This window comes from Chiloscyllium plagiosum, chromosome 21 (assembly GCF_004010195.1).
Source record: "Chiloscyllium plagiosum isolate BGI_BamShark_2017 chromosome 21, ASM401019v2, whole genome shotgun sequence".
Classification (NCBI taxonomy): Eukaryota; Metazoa; Chordata; class Chondrichthyes; order Orectolobiformes; family Hemiscylliidae; genus Chiloscyllium; species Chiloscyllium plagiosum.
In genome coordinates, this window is record NC_057730.1 from 52,225,066 (window position 1) to 52,242,789 (window position 17,724).

The 17,724-nt window shown below is 38.8% G+C and overlaps 1 protein-coding gene across 4 annotated transcripts in view; it reads left to right on the plus strand.

Moving 5' to 3' along the window:
* Nucleotides 1–28: 28 nt before the first annotated feature.
* The window catches only part of wdr90 (WD repeat domain 90), a 73,627-nt gene continuing 55,931 nt past the window's right edge, over nucleotides 29–17,724 (plus strand). The window contains exons 1-11 of one of the 4 annotated variants that reach the window (XM_043712083.1): nucleotides 29–405; nucleotides 2,160–2,263; nucleotides 3,166–3,342; nucleotides 4,724–4,862; nucleotides 7,576–7,746; nucleotides 10,343–10,466; nucleotides 12,508–12,578; nucleotides 13,720–13,829; nucleotides 15,842–16,075; nucleotides 17,077–17,139; nucleotides 17,509–17,577. In XM_043712083.1, coding sequence (XP_043568018.1) covers nucleotides 387–405; nucleotides 2,160–2,263; nucleotides 3,166–3,342; nucleotides 4,724–4,862; nucleotides 7,576–7,746; nucleotides 10,343–10,466; nucleotides 12,508–12,578; nucleotides 13,720–13,829; nucleotides 15,842–16,075; nucleotides 17,077–17,139; nucleotides 17,509–17,577 — 1,281 coding nt within the window. In that variant the 5' untranslated portion in view covers nucleotides 29–386. The remainder of the gene's footprint in view (nucleotides 406–2,159; nucleotides 2,264–3,165; nucleotides 3,343–4,723; nucleotides 4,863–7,575; nucleotides 7,747–10,342; nucleotides 10,467–12,507; nucleotides 12,579–13,719; nucleotides 13,830–15,841; nucleotides 16,076–17,076; nucleotides 17,140–17,508; nucleotides 17,578–17,724) is intronic. The other 3 variants (XM_043712081.1, XM_043712082.1, XM_043712080.1) reach the window with 3 other exon arrangements.

A 17,724-nucleotide genomic window follows, 5' to 3' on the forward strand; every position in this document is an offset into this window, starting at 1 on the left:
GGATTGTAGAGAGAATGAGAGCACTGGGGTTGTGTGAAAAGGTAGACATATTTTGATGATCAGTATTTGCCTGAAATGTCAGTTTGACTACACTCTCCAGATGCTTCCAAACCAGCTGAGTATTTTCAATATTTTCTGTTTTCACTGAAACTTTACTCTGCTGATTAGGCATCTACTTCTCTTAGCAGAGTGCAAGGAACAGAAGGCCAAGTATTGGATTAACTATGAGATGGCACATAGGTTTGCTTTTGGATTGCCAACAATTAATTTTCTTTCAGACAATTTACATTGCCAAAATATTGCCTTGCGTTCATTTGCTTGATGTCCACGTTAATCTCCTGAGCGCATAGAAACAAGGACCATTCTTGACGGAAGCTTTGATCAGCATGGATAAGCCCAAAATAGGTGAGAAAGAAATGATTATTATGTTATGTGATGCTGCTGAACCTATATTCAGGTGATGTAATTAATATAGTTTTTTCAGAATTTCATTTTGATTGATAGCATATTGTATGGAGCACATTAACTTATTTTTTGGTGTGGATAATATTTTCATACATCTGTACCAATTGGATTTAATGTAATATACTTTTTCCTCTCTGGTTTCCTGGAGCTGAAGGCTTTTCCAAGGGGCTATTTGTTAACATGGCATTCCCTTATTATTTGTTGTGATAGTCCATGCTGTAAACAGCTAACAGCATTTTTGCCCTTCCTGTTTATTGTATTTCATTTTTTTCCTTAATACAGCATATTCTGTCGTCTTAAATATGTTCTGTGTAGAGAGTCATTGATGACATGTTAAGTTTGAATATTTTTCAAATCAATGCAATGTATCTTCAAGTCAAAATTGTAAGAAACAGTCTATGCATGAGCTTGTACTATATTGTTTGAATAGCTTAATGATTTCTTAGTCTTATTCTAAAATGTGAACTTTGTGGAACCTTTACATTTTGTTACCTTTGTTCTCAGCAGAACAGACCAATTCTCTTCTTTTTGCACCTATTATTTACATCCATTTACATCTCGATTACACCTTTACCACCATTAGTTAATGAATAGAATGTTTATCCTACTGAGTTAAAACAGATCAAAAAGCTATTAGATTTGTTTTTTTTAAATCAATTCAAAAGGGAGAGCAGTTTCGTCTAAGAGCATAAAATCACAGTTTTCATTCAGAGGATCTGGTCATGCTCACTGAAAATGCTATCCCAAGCCAGGATTTATTGTGTCATCTTGCCCAGTATTGCTTTTAGCTAGGATCATAATAAGCACAGTTTAGTTTTTTGAAAGCCTCTAATTTTCTACAATTTAAGATGGCTTTTGTGTGGAGCTCAATGTAATATTGTCCTGATCTATTTAAATTTCTTGAAGTATTGAAAAAACTTTCAGATTACTATGTATTGTGCAGGCACTGCATTTCCTTTTTCTTTCTCATTTAACTTTTTCTCCGTGTTCCTCTTGAAAATAATCGTTCCCTTTCTGGAGTGCAGTTCCGTAGGGAATGGTCATCTCGCCAATCTTGCTAGCATAGGAATACTCACTACAAACACTCAAATTATCAACTAGAAACTGTATCTCTACATTAGCTTCTTGGGGTATTGATAGATCATTTATGTTTTCAAAGCATGTGAATGTCACTTAAAAGACTGGTGTTTGTTGGCTATCCGAACTGCTCTTAAACCAAGTTGCTTGCCAGGTGATTTCAAAGATAGCATCACACATTGACCAATCTATACAACGGTGGCATAATTCCCTTCCCTAAAAGATACTATTGAACCAGAAGAGGTTTTATGGTAGTTGTTTCATGGTCACTATCAGTGACAATAGCTCTTATTTCCATTTTTAAAAAATTTGAATTCCGCCACTACTTTGATGAGATTTGACCACCGATGTTCTTCGGCATTCTCTTGATTTTAAAATTTCTAAATACTTTCCCCTTATTCTTTTGGGAAAACGATTGATACTTTACAGATTATCTTGCCCATAATGCAAAGCTTTGCATGTAAAATCAGCTAAAATATAATGTTATAAATCACAATGGCCTCCCTTTTTGCTGTAAGTGGAAAGTGACATGTATTGGTTTGAGGCATCTAAAGTTATCTTTCAGTTTTATTTGTTGAGTTGTGCCTAAACTCGTTGAGTTTTTAATCTTGAATCAGTTTCAGAGTCTGTTTGGCAGCGTCCATATGTGAATGTCTTCAAGCACTTCAAATTGGAAGAATGGAAAAAATCAACAAAAGAAGGGGATGTCACGGCTGTTATGGTACTATTTATTTTTCTATTTGAAACATCTTTCCACTTCCACAGATTGTTCTCTGGTAATTTTTCCTTTTAAATATTTTTATGTGTGAACTGACATGTTGAGGTTTTGCCTGATTTGAAAAGTGGAAAGCAGGTACTGGGCATGGAAAAGCCAAAGTGGGAGTTGCATTCAGGTCGATCTTTGTCTCAGTTGTTTCTCACACTCAGAATCCCTACGGTATAGAAGTAGGCCATTTGGTCTATCAAGTTCCCTCTGAAGAGTATTCCATCCAAATCCACTCCACTACCCATTTCATATGGCCACTTTATCTAACCTGCTTATCTTTGGACTATGAGAGGAAACGCATGCAAACACTGGGAGAATGTGCAAACCTGAAAGTGGAATTGAATCAGGATCCCTGGCACTGAGAGGCAGCAGTACTAACCACTGAGTCATCCTACCTCTTTAGTAGAACTGGGAATTGTGCTGCAGGTGACCTTAACTGGAGACTTTTGGAGAAGTTTCTGGCGTACCTTGGGTTGTGATGAGGCCCAAAACTTCCATATAATGCCTGAAACAGCCTCTTGACCCTTGATGAAACCTAAAATAAGAGTGGGGATTTAACATTCAGTTTGCATTTTACATTCAGTTGTGACTTTTGACAGTTTTTGAAATGTCCTTTATGCATAGTAACTTCAGTTATTGAGAATAACGACAACAATCCACAAAGGATTCTATTCTTTATCTCTAATGATAGTCCATCTTGATTTGATTTTCAACCACAATAATGTGGTTAAATGAAATAACATTGGAAAATGTTATCTCAGATAACAAGTTATTGCAGTTGTAATTGCGGTATTTTCAGAAGTTTATCATTATTGTGTCATTAATTGATGGCTTTTTGCTCTGGATTCTCTTGCCAGGATAAAACCCTGAAGTGCACAGTATATCGCATCCGTGGACCCATTCCTCCTGGTAATTACATTCAGTTACCAAAAACTAGCACCCAATCTCTTGGACTAGTTGGTCGCTATCTGTACCTCCTGTTCAAACCAATTGTGTCCAAATACTTTGTGGTTCACTTTGATGCAGTCACTGAGGTATGTGCTGATTATTTCCTCCATTTATTGACATGACTGTTCTTTAACATTAGAATGATCTAATGCAGTTACTGAAAATGTGTATTAACATTCGAGTTATACCTGCAATATTCAGAAAGTTCATTCAAACGATTAAACTGTAGCATCGTATTTCAGAAATGTTATGTTTCTAGGGGTAATGACAAATGTATAATTGGACCCAGTGTACAACCATTTACTTATTAATACTCAGTGTAAATTGAATCCAAATGCCAACATTTACTAATTGAAACATCTAAATATTTTCAAATCATGTGATACTTCAGTCAAATCAGTCAACTTTAAATGTGTTTAAAATAGCACTCCCCGTAAGTTATCATTTTTTATGTCCAACTCTGACTCCTTGGCAATCATTATCTGAAGGTGCTGACATATATGATACTGGTTTGTTTCATGGCTGGCAGTGGTAACATCTTCACCTGTGAACCTATATACCAGATTTTACTGAGGATCATTGCTGCTGAACCAGTTGTATTTGTAATTTTTGTTGTCCACGTTTCTTAGTAGTGATCATAGTTATGATCTAGAACATTTGCAAATATTCCCACCCTCTAAACTATATCTGACACCCTGATTTGGAATGCGTGTAGTTTATTGAATGTCCTACCATGGCATTAAGAAATTGTTGTGTTACTTATGGTCTAGAACATTTGAAGCGATTGTGTAATTGTGAGATGAAGGAAATACATTAGATATTTTGGTAAATAGAGCAAAAATCAAGCTTTTTTTTGATTAAGAGAAACCTTGTACTTTTTTTTAAAGTGTTGAGCAATTAACTAACGTCCGATTTCCTTTCAGGTTATTCAAATGCATTAGAAAGAGCAGAGCTGAAAATGTGTTGCTGGAAAAGCGCAGCAAGTCAGGCAGCATCCAAGGAACAGGAGAATCGACGTTTCGGGCATAAGCCCTTCTTCAGGGCTCCTGAAGAAGGGCTTATGCCCGAAACGTCGATTCTCCTGTTCCTTGGATGCTGCCAGACCTGCTGCGCTTTTCCAGCAACATATTTTCAGCTCTGATCTCCAGCATCTGCAGTCCTCACTTTCTCCTCGCATTAGAAAGAGTAGGCTTGTAAATACGTGGGCATTTTTAAAAAAAAATCATCTTTGCTGTTTCTCATTTATCTTGTCTTTTTTTTGCATGTGCCATTTCGCACTGCATTGCTGTGATACCCAAACAAAGATATGAGAGTATAGAGAAGAATTTGTTTTGTGATCATAAATACAGTTCTGGAAGTGAAATTCTGTCTAACGGTTTGGAATGGTTGATTGGGTTTTGCTATCTTTTGATAGGCAAGTCGTTCTTTGCAGTGCTTCTGTGAATTGTTAACTCTATTTCTCTCCAGGGGAGTCAAGTTATACGGATTTCGTTCTCCAACCTCTTCAAAGAGTTCAAATCTACAGCCACATGGCTCCAGTTCCCCTTTGTTTGTGGTGCAGTGGAAGGCTCTGTGTATAATACTACTGCAAAGACTGCAAAGCAAGGTACTTTGGGAACAGTGTTTACTTTGTTTACCGTTCTTTCCTTAGTTGTAGAAGCTCCTCAGTTGCTCATCTTTGTGAAAATCAGCATCAGTTTTTCTATGGTTCCCTTTAAACAAATTGCCAAAATATTGTATAGCTACTTGTATATTGTTCTCACATTTTATTATGATAACTGGGCATCAAGGTACAGAAAAAAGTTGTGTCTGAGATTTAATGATTCTCAAGAAAAAAAAGTGCTAGTACAACAGGAAGAAGGGGAAATGTACAAAATAAATCTTTATTCACAAGTATTATATTCAATTAATCAATACTGATGTGCTTATGAGGACGTGTGCTGATTTTTATTTTGTGGGAATTTTTTTGTTGTTGCTTTTTGTTATCTTTATAGGACTCTGGTTATTTTAAAATTTGAGAAATGCCATGATTTAAGAATGTTAAATGAAAACTGGTGCTTATGGTGAGAGTTTTCAAATAAAGATTGGAGTCAGTTTTATATTGGTCTTTTTCAAGCTACCCACAAAATTCTCAGGAAAACTGAGAGGAGGTGTTTTTCTTTGAAGGTCTCTGCAATTCTCTTTCCCAGAAAACAGAAAGTCATTGGATTTATTTGAGATTGGGTCCTTGAATTTATTCCAGGCTGAGTTTGACAGATTTTTGAGACAAAAAGGCATCAAATGTTTTTGGAGGAGTGATAGGAAAGTGGAGATGAGATCACATTCAAGTTAACCAGAACTGATCGAATGATGAACAAGCTTAAAATGGAGGAACTGGGAGAATAAAATAGAAAGCAGAATGTGTGGATGTATAGTCAAGGTAACTGTGGAATTCTTTGTGTTTGTAGTGGATATTGGTGGCTAGCCTATCCCCAGAAATGGAAACCAATGTCAGGGAAGGGAGGAGTCAGAAATGGACCAGGTAAAGATGAGAGTAGGATGGAAATTGGAAGCGAAATTAAACTTTTCCAATTCCAGACGAGAGATTATGTCATTGATACACCAGAGAAGGAGATTTGGGTGGAAGCAGGAATGTTCCATGTACAGCAGCACACCCCCCCCCCCCCGCCCAAAAGAGGCAAACATAGCTGGGAGCAATGCAGGTACCCATGGCAACTATTTGACATGAAGAAATTGGGAGGAGTTAAAAGTGAAGTTGTTCAAAGTGAGAGCGAGCTTGGTCAGGCAGAGGTGGTGGTGGTGGTGGATGGGGATGGTTCAGGCCTTTTTTTCCAGGGAAATGTGGATGGAGCCCCCTCTGACACAAAAAACGAATCATGGAAGTAAGTGAGAAGAGACTTGGCGAGAGGAGAAAGAATTGAGTCAAGGTAGGATGCGATGAGTTCTGTGGGGCAGCAGCAGGCAGAAACAATGGGTCTGTCTGGGCAGTCATGCTTGTGGATTTTGTGAAAGCTGTAGAAGTGGGCTTTGCATGGTTGGGGGAACTATGAACCTGAAGGCTGTGGGGGAGAGATCACTGGATGAAATGAGATTCGTGACTCTTATGGACATAATGACCTGATGCCCCATGATGGGGTCATGATCAGGGGAGATGGAATGAGTTACCTGGGAGCTGTCAACCAGCCTCTGCAATTAGAGATCAGTCCGGCAGGTGACAGCAGCAACACCCTTGTCGGCAGGCTTGATAACAAAGTCAGGTTGGCTCTCAGAGCACGGAGCGCAGTCAGTTCAGAGGGAGATAGGCTCGAATATGTAAGGTGGAGGCAAAGAAATTGAGGTAACCACTGTCACCTCAATGAACAGGTAGACTGCAGATAAATGGCCAGATAGAGGTATCCAAGGAGAGGGAGAGTGTTGGAGGAGACAAGTGAAGGGATCTGTGGGATGGCGATAGCACTTTTGCTCAAATGGGCATGGAGGCAGAAGAAAAGTTCATTGTCATGTCATACCTGAAATACATTGAAGTGGGGCTGCAGAGGGATAAAGTACAGACATTCAGCATCAGAAATCAGAAGGAATATCCATTCCTTTTTCTGCCCAGCTGTTTTTTTTCAGACTGGGCGCCATCTTCACCTGTTGTTAACGCATTCCCATTCCCCACCCCACTCTTTCTCTGGCATATATGCTAACCTTTTCCTTGCTGCAATCAGTTCTGAATAAGTATCACTGATTAACTCTGCTTTCTCTTCATAGATGCTACCAGATCTGCTGAGTTTTTCCAGCAATTTCTGATTTTATTTCTGATTTCCAACATCTGCGGTTCTTTGGGTTTTTTGTTTTGGTTTTACCAGCCTTCTTCAGAGTGCTACTCTTGCACGTACAAATGTTCTATGAAGCATCCTGAACTGAAGGTAAACTTAGTTGAGGAGTCAATTTCCTAAGAAACTGTTCATGCCTTCAGACACACAGGGATAGACAAAAGCTTTTCCAGTGTACTCCACATCTTTTAAAAATTGCATTTGGTTTGGGTAGCCTCAATTTGGTTTAATGGAGTCTGTGTTTAAATTTATCTACTTTAAGCAAGCAGTGCTATGTTTTTAAACAAATAGTTTGTGTTGTTGGTTTATAAATGTCCCTTTTTACCAACTGTCTTTTTGGAACCTTTTTTTATCCTTATTTATTATTCTATTGATGCTTGTAAATTTAAATTATTTTACGGAGAAATAGGTTTTCCCGTTATGACTAGGTACAAATTTTATCAAGTAGGTGTTTGCATCTAATTGCTTCAGAGAGTGCATGTCATCTTTTCCTTTATACAGACCTTGTGGGCCTTGCACCTCCTGGTGTGAAGTGGACATGCCTAATGATGGACCTTCAGTATCTTCTGTCATTTTATTTGAACCGACACTACAGCCACCTAAAAAGCATTAAGCTCTGTTCCAACATGTTTGTCAAAAATATCTTCACCAGCGACCTGGTATTTGAGCCAAGTAAGTGATAATATTCCTGTTGGGCTGTGAGGTTGTCATGGATCTTGGTGTAATCAGACATTTGTGGAATGCATTGACCTAACTGCACAATATGCAAGTAGAAATGGTCTGTGTTTGTGCAGGTTTGAAAGTTTGGATGAAGGGAAAAAAATTACAATAATCAGAAAATCATGATAATTACTGATGTGGAATACAATCTGACTCATTTTTGTTAATCCATCCAAAATGATCCTCAATTTCCTATGCTTCGAGGGTAGCCCACTTAGTTTTCGTTTGAAGTTTTCTTTGCCTGTATGTGTTCCTTAAGACTCAGCAATTGGACCTGGACATGGCACTTGAGATGTATTCTATCCAGCACACTATGCAGCTGGGTTTCACCCTCCTGTTTTCTGTTTTACTGATTTGGTTAGGTTCAACATTGTAGTGGGCTAAGCAAAATCAACCCTTTTTTGGGGTCATCATACCTTTCGGCTTCACACTTTTCTATTCAAGTAACAATAGGCCTGCACTGTCATTAGAGTTGATTGGTGGTGGTTTAACCTGAGGGTGACCATGCATCAGGTGAGGTGAGAGGTTGCGAAGGAGAGTCCTTCATGGTTACCTCAGCCGGTGTGAGAATTAAACCCATGCTGATGGTGTCACTCTGTATTGTAAACCAGCCAACTGAGCTAGCTGACCCCTTTCAAGGAATAAGTGTATTTGGAATATCTTACTCTCTTTTGAAATAAATTTTGTCTCCAATATTTCTTCTCACTCATTCTATTCAATTAATTCTGTAATCTCGGACCCTAATTCTGCAATTACATTGTTTCTTCTGGTTTGCAAATTTTATCATTTTGCATTTCTGAATCCAACTCATCTATCATTTGTTGGAAATGGGCATTTCCTGGCACTTGTGTGACGTGATATTTGCCACTTAATCAACTCAAGCCTGAAAGTTGTCCAGGTCTTGCTGTGAATGGGCATGAGCTTCTTAATGTGACAAAGTTGATGATAGCTTTGAAAACTTGGATTCAAAAGTGGAGAAAAAGGTGGGTTTTGCTTTTCATTTTTGTGAAGAGTTGCTTTTAACAAGATTGGGAAGTCATTTTTGAACAGTGGCTATACAAAAAAAAATCAATTCCAAGCAATCATGTGACTTCAACTAAATGAACAGCTAACCACCTAAGGAGATAATCACTCAGGTGTTTGCTGACTCGAGCTTTAGAAAAAAGTTGAAAGGGTCCCAGAGTAAGTTAATTCAAACAGAAGCTGGTTTATTTTGAAAGAAGAGGCCGTCTACAGCTGAGGCTCAGTAATTAGCAGGCCAAGCAGTCTAGGCTAGTGAAAAATCCTGAGTTGTTTATAAGAATGTCAGAAACAGAAGGCTATGCAAGTATCAAAGAATAAGATATCCTCCAAGGTTCTTGAAGGCGAGGTTAAGAAGAATATGTTACCTAAGAAGTGAGCTGAGTTAACAGCTTAAGGTCTCAGGAAGAGACATTAACTAAATAAAATAGAAATGAGAGAATGTCAAAATTTATTCACTGATGTTTTGACGTCTATAAGGTTATTGCTGAGAGTAAAAGGATTGAATGTTCCTTTGATATTTTTAACATGTTCATTTCAAATAAGTCTTGTACAGTCTAGTATAGTTTGCATGTTTTTTTCCACTCATGGGATGAGGGCGTCGCTGGCTAGGCAGCATTTATTGCCCAACCCTAATTGCCCATTGCCGTGGGTCTGGAGTCACATGGAAGCCAGACCAGGTAAGGACGGCAGCTTCCTTCCCTGAAGGGCATTAGTGAGATGGGTTTTTCTGACAATGGATTCATGGTCATCATTAGACTCTTAATTCCAGATTTCTATTGAATTCAAATTCCACTGCCTGCCATTGTGTGATAAACTTTGTTCTTTGTTAAAATTACTTTGGCATTCTCGTTTGAATGTATTCGATGACTGACAACCATAGTAAACTAGTAGCAGAAATAAAATTTATAGCCTATCAAGTCAAGTCCTGCTCTGGGATTTGACATGTCTAATGATGAGCTGGATTTATAACACTGAAAACTTGCAGGTTTAGATTAGATTACTTAGTGTGGAAACAGACCCTTTGGCCCAACAAGTCCACACCGACCCGCCAAAGCGCAACACACCTAGACTCATTCCCTGACATTTACCCCTTCACCTAACACTACGGGCCATTTAGCATGGTCAATTCACCTAACCTGCACATTTTTGGACTGTGGGAGGAAACCGGAGCACCCGGAGGAAACCCACGCAGACACGGGGAGAATGTGCAAACTCCACACAGTCAGTCGCCTGAGGCGGGAATTGAACCCGGGTCTCTGGTGCTGTGAGGCAGCAGTGCTAACCACTGTGCCACCGTGCCGCCCACAATGTTGTATTGAACATTGATGATTCAACAATTCTGACTTTATAATAGAGGAAAACTAACTGAAAACTAACCAGGACATTGTGGTGAAATCAATAGGTCTGGCTCTTTGTTTTACAATTTCTGAAATAAGCAGATGGATATATATGCTTTCTGCTAAAGTAAAGTTGAATAATGTAATTGTGCCATCTCAATGAATTATTCCTTACCTACAACTTTTAGGTGTGACGGCCTTTAAGGCTAAACGGGCCGGACTGGTGCTGCATGACGTCTCCCCAATGCCTCGAGAAATGGCTTTCCTGGTGCCCAAAGGAGAAACTTGGCATGATATTTATGATTATATCAGGTAAGCTTCGTTGTGCTTTAAGAGTGAATACTCTATTAGTGATGTCATATTTAAAAGAATTTAATTAGCTTAATACATTGAGATCTTTGGGACAGCTTAAAATGGCGAGTTTGGAGAAGATTTGTGACTCAGGTTGAGGTTCTGGATGTAAGTTTGCTTGCTGAGCTTCAATTAAGTGTATCTGAAATACAGTCACTTGCATCTAGGCAAGTTCATCACCAATTTGTTTACAGCCAGTTCCTGTTCATGACTGACTAGACACTGCTATTTTGATTGTATTTCTTGAGGAATAATTTTGGTAAAAACACTAGATTGCCCTTGCCCTGTAACACTCCTTTGAATAGTGCCAGGCAATCTTTTTTTGACTATCTGTGGAGGTGAAGAAAGGGGGAGTTTAATGGTGAATGGTTTAATGTTCCTACTACAGACGGAGTCTTTGGAGCATTGCCTCAGCACTTTACAGATCCTTTACTTAGGTTATAGCCCTGAAATTCCACACACTTTGATTGTATCCCCATCACATCAACACACACTGTCAGACAAAAAAAATGGATGCTGAGATAAAGGAGGAGTCATTATGAAGGGTGACCTAAAGCTTGATCAAAGAAGTGATTTTAACATGGAGAGGAAGTTATGAAGGGAATTTCAGAGCTTGGAACATTGATGGCTGAAAGTGTAGCCATCAGTCGTACACGAGATGACGGATAGTATGAGGTAAGAGTCGAAGAGAAATAAATCGAGTAGAGTTTATAAGACTGAGGAAATTATGGAGGTATAGAAAAGGAAAAGATGAAGGAAGTGATTTCAGACTGTCACCTGGGAATATCAAACTTGAATATTGTTGAAAATGCATGTTACTAAAGCTTTTTGTTTTGCAGTCATCAGGGTAAATGCAAGAGTGCAACATTTCAAGCAATGTACACAATACATATGGCAAGCAAAGCATGCTGATCAATTGAAAAATTGACTCTGACTGAAGTGTTGCCATGGAAATGGCAGTAGGGCATCCCTAGCTCTTGGAAAATTCAAAAAAGCATATTCCTCTTGTTAACATCAAACAAGTGTATGCATGCATATGTCACTTCTAACAAGAATAAATGGGCTCAACTGATTATCTTAAATTGATCCACAGTGTAACTTTTGGACAAATGGGCAAGTGTGACTTAGTGTTCATAACAGAATTTTGGATGAGCTGACGTTAACAAAGCATGCTGGACTGACCAGATGAATATAGTTGACCAGAAGAATATTGAAGGCTGGAGGTGCCAAAGCGAAGGATAAGAGATTGAGCACTTGGCAGATGGAGATATGAATGTTTTGGAGATGGAAATCAACAGACTTTGCAATAGAAAGGATCTAGACTTAGAGTAGAATCTTTGTATCCAAACAGTCTTGTTCAGTTGTAAATAGCTGTTCAGGAAAGAAATGGATTTGGTTACAAAGAAACAAATTTCACAAACTCAGAATTTCCCCAAAGTGTTTGTCATCTAATTAATTGCTTTCCAAGTGCACTCTTTTGTTGCTTTGTAAGCAAATGCAGCTGCTTAGGCACAGCAATGCCCCAAAAGCAATTAGATGTTTTTTTGGGCGATAATTGTTTGTCAAGATGCTGCTATAAATCATCTTTGTTTTTTAAATAGAGTTATATTTTGTGTAACTGACCAGAGAAATGAGACCCGGTCAAATGAAAATTGGAAAAGATAATACCTCTAGAGAAATAATAGGGCTATTTTTAACTCCCAAAATGGGTGAATTTCTGTCAGATGGAATTTAAAATTTTTAGCAAACTGAAACTAAATTGAACTAGCCTGCATCTATTTTGAGGTTTTGGATCCCATTGGGTTTTACCTCCCATATGAGCCTTCTCATGTTCTACTTCATCTAACCCCGTCAACATAGCCTTGTAATGTGTTTCTCCCTGTCATGCTTTTCTTTAAATGCATCAATGCAAAATAGATTTGACTACATCTTATTTGGTTTCATATCAAACTGCGTTGCTCCACCTTGATTGATTGTATCTGGTTTGTATGTTTATCTCCAGGTTCCCATCAGATGGAACTAAGATGCCATTCGACTCCATTCAAAAGGGAAAGTCCAGCCCACGTAAAAAAGGTTAGAGACGCAGTTAGCTTGAAATGAAAAAATGGTGAAGGTCTTGAACAGTGTTCATTATATGTTATCACAAGATCCTTGTGTATATAGCAGTCATCCTTCCACATCTTCTATAGGGCTCCAAAACTCATAGTACATGTAGAGCTGTCTCAAGGCTCTTGAGTAGTACCATCAATGTTGTTTTAAGATGGATTCTCTGCATCAGCTGGGAGGACAGGCAGAGTGACATCCTTGAAGGCCATGATCATCCAAAACATCTCTGCTGTTTCAGTCACGTGCTTATGATGCCCGAGTGCTGAGTAGCAAAACAAATCATCTTCGTCCAGGTCAGGGAAGGCACTCAACTGAGAGGAGGTTAAAGAAAACATTTCAAAGACTCCTTAAAGGCTTTCCTCAAGAAATACAACACAGGTGTCAATGCATGGGAGACCCTCATTCACAAGAAACTGAGTTGAAGGAAACACCTGTATGAAGGGACACAGTTATTTGAGAAGACCCATTGGCAAGAGGAAGTACAGAAAAGGAACCGGAGTAAAGAATGCCAGTAACTTCAAGGCCAAGGACCACTTCCATCTCCCAGAAACACCTTTTAAATGTGTGGGCAGAAGTGCAGCTGTAGGATTGGGCTCATCAGCCACATAAGGACTCTCAGAATCCATGACCACTGACATTGAATTTCCAAGGTGGGCAATCATACTCGTTAAAGAGTGATCACTGACAATGATGTGATGAGTTGTATTATTTTCATTCTCATTGTAATTTCAAAAATGCTTCTTTGACATCTCAATATGTGTGTAACTTGGCAGTGCGAAGGCCAAATCCTGCAGGAGGCTGTCAAGGATTATTAGACATTCATTAATGCTGTCTGCAATTGGACTTCTGAAATGTAACTTTTTAATTATTTAATGTAGTTTCATTTAATGTAATTGTTTATTGGTAGTTTAAGTGTAATTGTAGGCTTCAATAATCCTTAAAAAACTTAACATTTTATTTTGATGCCTCTGATCTCTCTCATGTACACCAACCCAACTCTGCACATAGAATAAATCCATTGCTATCTTTGGCCTAGTCTAAAATATTTAACAAGTTGTTCCTCAAAAGTACCAATAATGTATTTTCTTTTTAATCTTTCTGTATCTAGGTCATCCAACACATTGCACTCCGGTTAGAGCAAATCCACCCACTGTGAGTGTCAGTAAGGCAGTACAAGACAGAGTTTCTCTCATCCAACAAATTACCAGCCCAGAGACTGTGAGTACCTGAGAAAAGTTGGCACACTGCTTACTCCAAGTTTAAGTACTCAAATTTATGGAGTGCCTTAGTTCCTTCTCAAAATGTCTGCAGATTTTAGTGGATCCTATTTTTACATGCAAAAGCAACAACACAGTTAACAATACATTTCAACATGTCAGGAGATCTTGAAGCACTCAACTCCAGGGCAACCTTTTAAAATTAAGTAATAGTTGCATGTAGAGCTATATGACAGGCAGTGTTGGCAGAGCAAGGTCAATCAGTGATGATATAAGTGGTATTGAGGGAAGTATCTGCAAGACAAACTGGAAGAGGGGTGGGGAGGTGAACTTTGTTTTTGCAAAGTGCCATACAATCTTTTATGTCTTTCTCAGAGATCAAACTGGACTTATCATTTCAGTAAAGATTAGATTAGATTACTTACAGTGTGAAAACAGGCCCTTCAGCCTAACAAATCTACACTGACTCGCCGAAGAGCAAACCACCCAGACTCATTCCCCTACAACGAACACTACGGGCAATTTAGCATGGCCAATTCACCTAACCTGCACATCTTTTGGACTGTGGGAGGAAACCAGAGCACCCGGAGGAAACCCACGCAGACACGGGGAGAATGTGCAAACTCCACACAGACAGTCGCCAAAGGTGGGAATTGAACCCAGGTCTCTGGTGCTGTGAGGCAGCAGTGCTAACCACTGTGCCACCGTGCCACCCAAAACCATCTCGTTGGGGAATTGAACCCCGGTCTCCCGTGTGACAGGCGGGGATACTAACCACTATATTAACGAGGAAGTGACAAAATGTCACATTAATCATCTCTGACAACAAAGGTCTCAGTCTGCTACGCTAGTAAAGAAGCGCTCGAGTTCTAGAATAGGTGCATGAATAAGAAGAGTTTGGAGGGATATGGTCCGGGTGCTGACAGATGGGACTAGATTGGGTTGGGATATATGGTCGGGTTGGACCGAATGGTCTGTTTCCATGCTGTACATCTCTATGACTCTAATTATTACTTTAAAATTTCGTTGGCATCCTAGTTGAGGATGCATGTCTTCAGTTTGTGCATCTCTTCAGAGTGCAATTTATGCCCCACTCTGTGATCTCTTGTTCCAATTATAAGGTAACCATTAGTAAGTTATGCACTTGTGTGGAAATAAAAAGAAGCTAGCTCCTAATCCATATACAAAATTTTATTGCATTTTTTTTACAGACAAGAATGACATTGTTAATGCAGAACAGAGAAGAATTTATAGAAACATTAGCTGGAATACTTTAAGCAAAATAAATTAAATCTCCAAGCATTTACTGATGTATGCAGTGCTTGGGTAAATCTCATTGATGTCAGATTTTAGGAATGTATGAGCAGGAATAGGTCATCCAACCCCTCAAGTCTGTTCTTGGTCTAAACTTCATCCACCCACATTAGCTCCTATATCCCCCAACATTGTTGGAAAGCAAAGATTTATCCATCTCAGATACACATTTATCATTTAAACTGGAATATGTTGCTTTTTGTAGGAGAGTTTTCCACCATTCTGCCACCTTTTGTGTGAAAATATATTTCCTATCTTCTACCTTGATAGACTCATATCTGATTTTGAGATAATGCTCCACCAGTAAAATAAAAAGGTGCTTTTGGACTACCTTAATCTTGGGAACCTTAATCAAGTCATCCCCTTAATTTTCTGTGTTGCATTGAGTTCAAGCCTGGTTTATGTGTACTCTACTTGTAATTTAGTAATTTATGTGAATCCTCCTCATTGTAGGCTTTTGTAATTTTCCTTGATTTTAATTGTTAGAAATTGTTTCACTTCATCACCTGTGCTGGACATTCATTAACCTTGGGAGACTGCAGATTCTGTGGGAGAATGCTATTTTCCAATCTTTGCTCAAATTAAGAATGCAATTATTTTCAATGTATAAGTTTTCTCTTTTTGAGAAACTCTCAAAATATAAATAATTAAGCCCTTTAGTTTCTTGCTGTATTCTTCAAGGATTGCTTCCCCTTCCAGGTTCCTTCCAGACGTTGGCGATCCTCTCAGATCATTACAAACATCCCAAAAGTACACTTGGATACAACTGTATCACCCCATCGTGACAAAGATAGCAGAGAATGTGGGGATGAAGCCATAGCTATAAGTAATGAAAGTGCAAAATTAATTCCAGCGGATGATGGTGGAATTCATGTCTTTGCGAGTCAACATGGTAGAGTTCCGGTTGATAAGTGCAGCAGTGATACAGAGGAGGTGAGTCCTAAAATTGTGCGTTCTTGCTGTTGCATTTTGCAACCTGAATTTGCATTCTAATTCCAGAGCATAATTTTGGAAATTTTTTTTGTCACATTAAACCAAACAGATCTAACACAAGTATTACCTGTATTATTCTCCTCTATCCATCTTCTTAGGATTGGGGAATAGAGAAAGAGCGGTGCCTTCTTCGCCAGTGATGCGTTTTGATGCTAGCTGGAACGAATTGTGAAGGAGAGTTTTCCCTTTTACTTAACTCCCCTGATTTCTTCCTTTCTATAGAAAGTCTTGGATTCTGTTCATCACTGTCCTACAGTATTCGAGTTGTGATTAGAAGTTTAATTACTGCTGCATCATGGACAGTTTTCAAATGCTGGAAGTTTTGTGTATATTTTGCAAGCAGTATCAATTATTGCTGGAGAGGCATTTGCTGCAAATAACATTGTTTCTCTTCCTTTAAAATGGGGGAACTGTTATTTCTTAGAATGAAATTATTAGGGGTCACGAGTTCATGAGAGGGGGAAAGTTTAAGTGAAATATGTGTGGAACGTTCTTTACGCAGAGGGTGGTGGGTACCTGGAACATGGCAGTGGAAGTGGTAGAGGCAGGCATGATAGTGTCATTTAAGATATATCTCGACAGACACATGAATGGGCAGAGAGCAGAGGGATACAGATCCTTGGAAAATAGACAACAGGTTTAGATAGAGGATCTGGATGGGTACAGGCTTGGAGGGCTGAAGGGCCTGTTCCTGTGCTGTAAATTTCTTTGTTTTTCTTTGAAATTGTCATTCTCCATACAGAGATTCCAATGAGAGTCAATTTTATTCTGTCCCACAGTGTTTTTGCTCCACCTCACCATTAATGTTCTAAATATTTAATGCACCCCCAAAGCACGATATTGCGTTCAAACATGATTGTGCTTCCGTGTTAAGAATCTCAGATCTTCATATCCAATTATATGTTGCATAATATAAAAAGTCATGTGCCCTTGTTTTTCAGGTTGTAAGCACGAAGGTTCCTACACCTACCAGGTTTATTTGCCAGAAGTTTAAGGACCCTAAGGTAGGTCACTTGACCTGAAGATTTCCTTGGTCCAACAAACTGGTCCTTCCAGTTCTCTATACCCCAAAAATGCACCACTGTTTCCCTGCCTAACAATTCCTAGATGCCTTTTAGATTCTGACCACCTCCTCTCTTTTTGCACGTTATGTCCATTCCAGTTATGTTTTGGATCTCTCGAAATATTTTTACCTTTGTAAACAATTTTCATAGGATCCCTCCATAACTGATGTGGCATTTCACTGAATTATCTTTGTTCTGAGCAACTCAGGAGATGGAAGTTTTGGAATTTTCTGTTCAAGTTGCTTCACATTTTTAAAGTTTAAACTTCATTGTAAATTTATCTGTTCTCTATACAACTATTCTTTGTAGGGGCTGCAGCCAGACCCAATTCTGAAACTAAAGAAGATTATTGGCTTTGGAGGTTGCACGATGAAATGTGTAAGTGTCTTAAATCTAACACTGTCACACGGTGTAGTGAAATAACTTCTTGTTTTGCTTTTTCACTTCTTTGTCTTTACTTTTGCCTTGGTCTCATTTTTACCTACTTACCGATCTGTTCTTGTTTTAATATACTCATTGACTTGG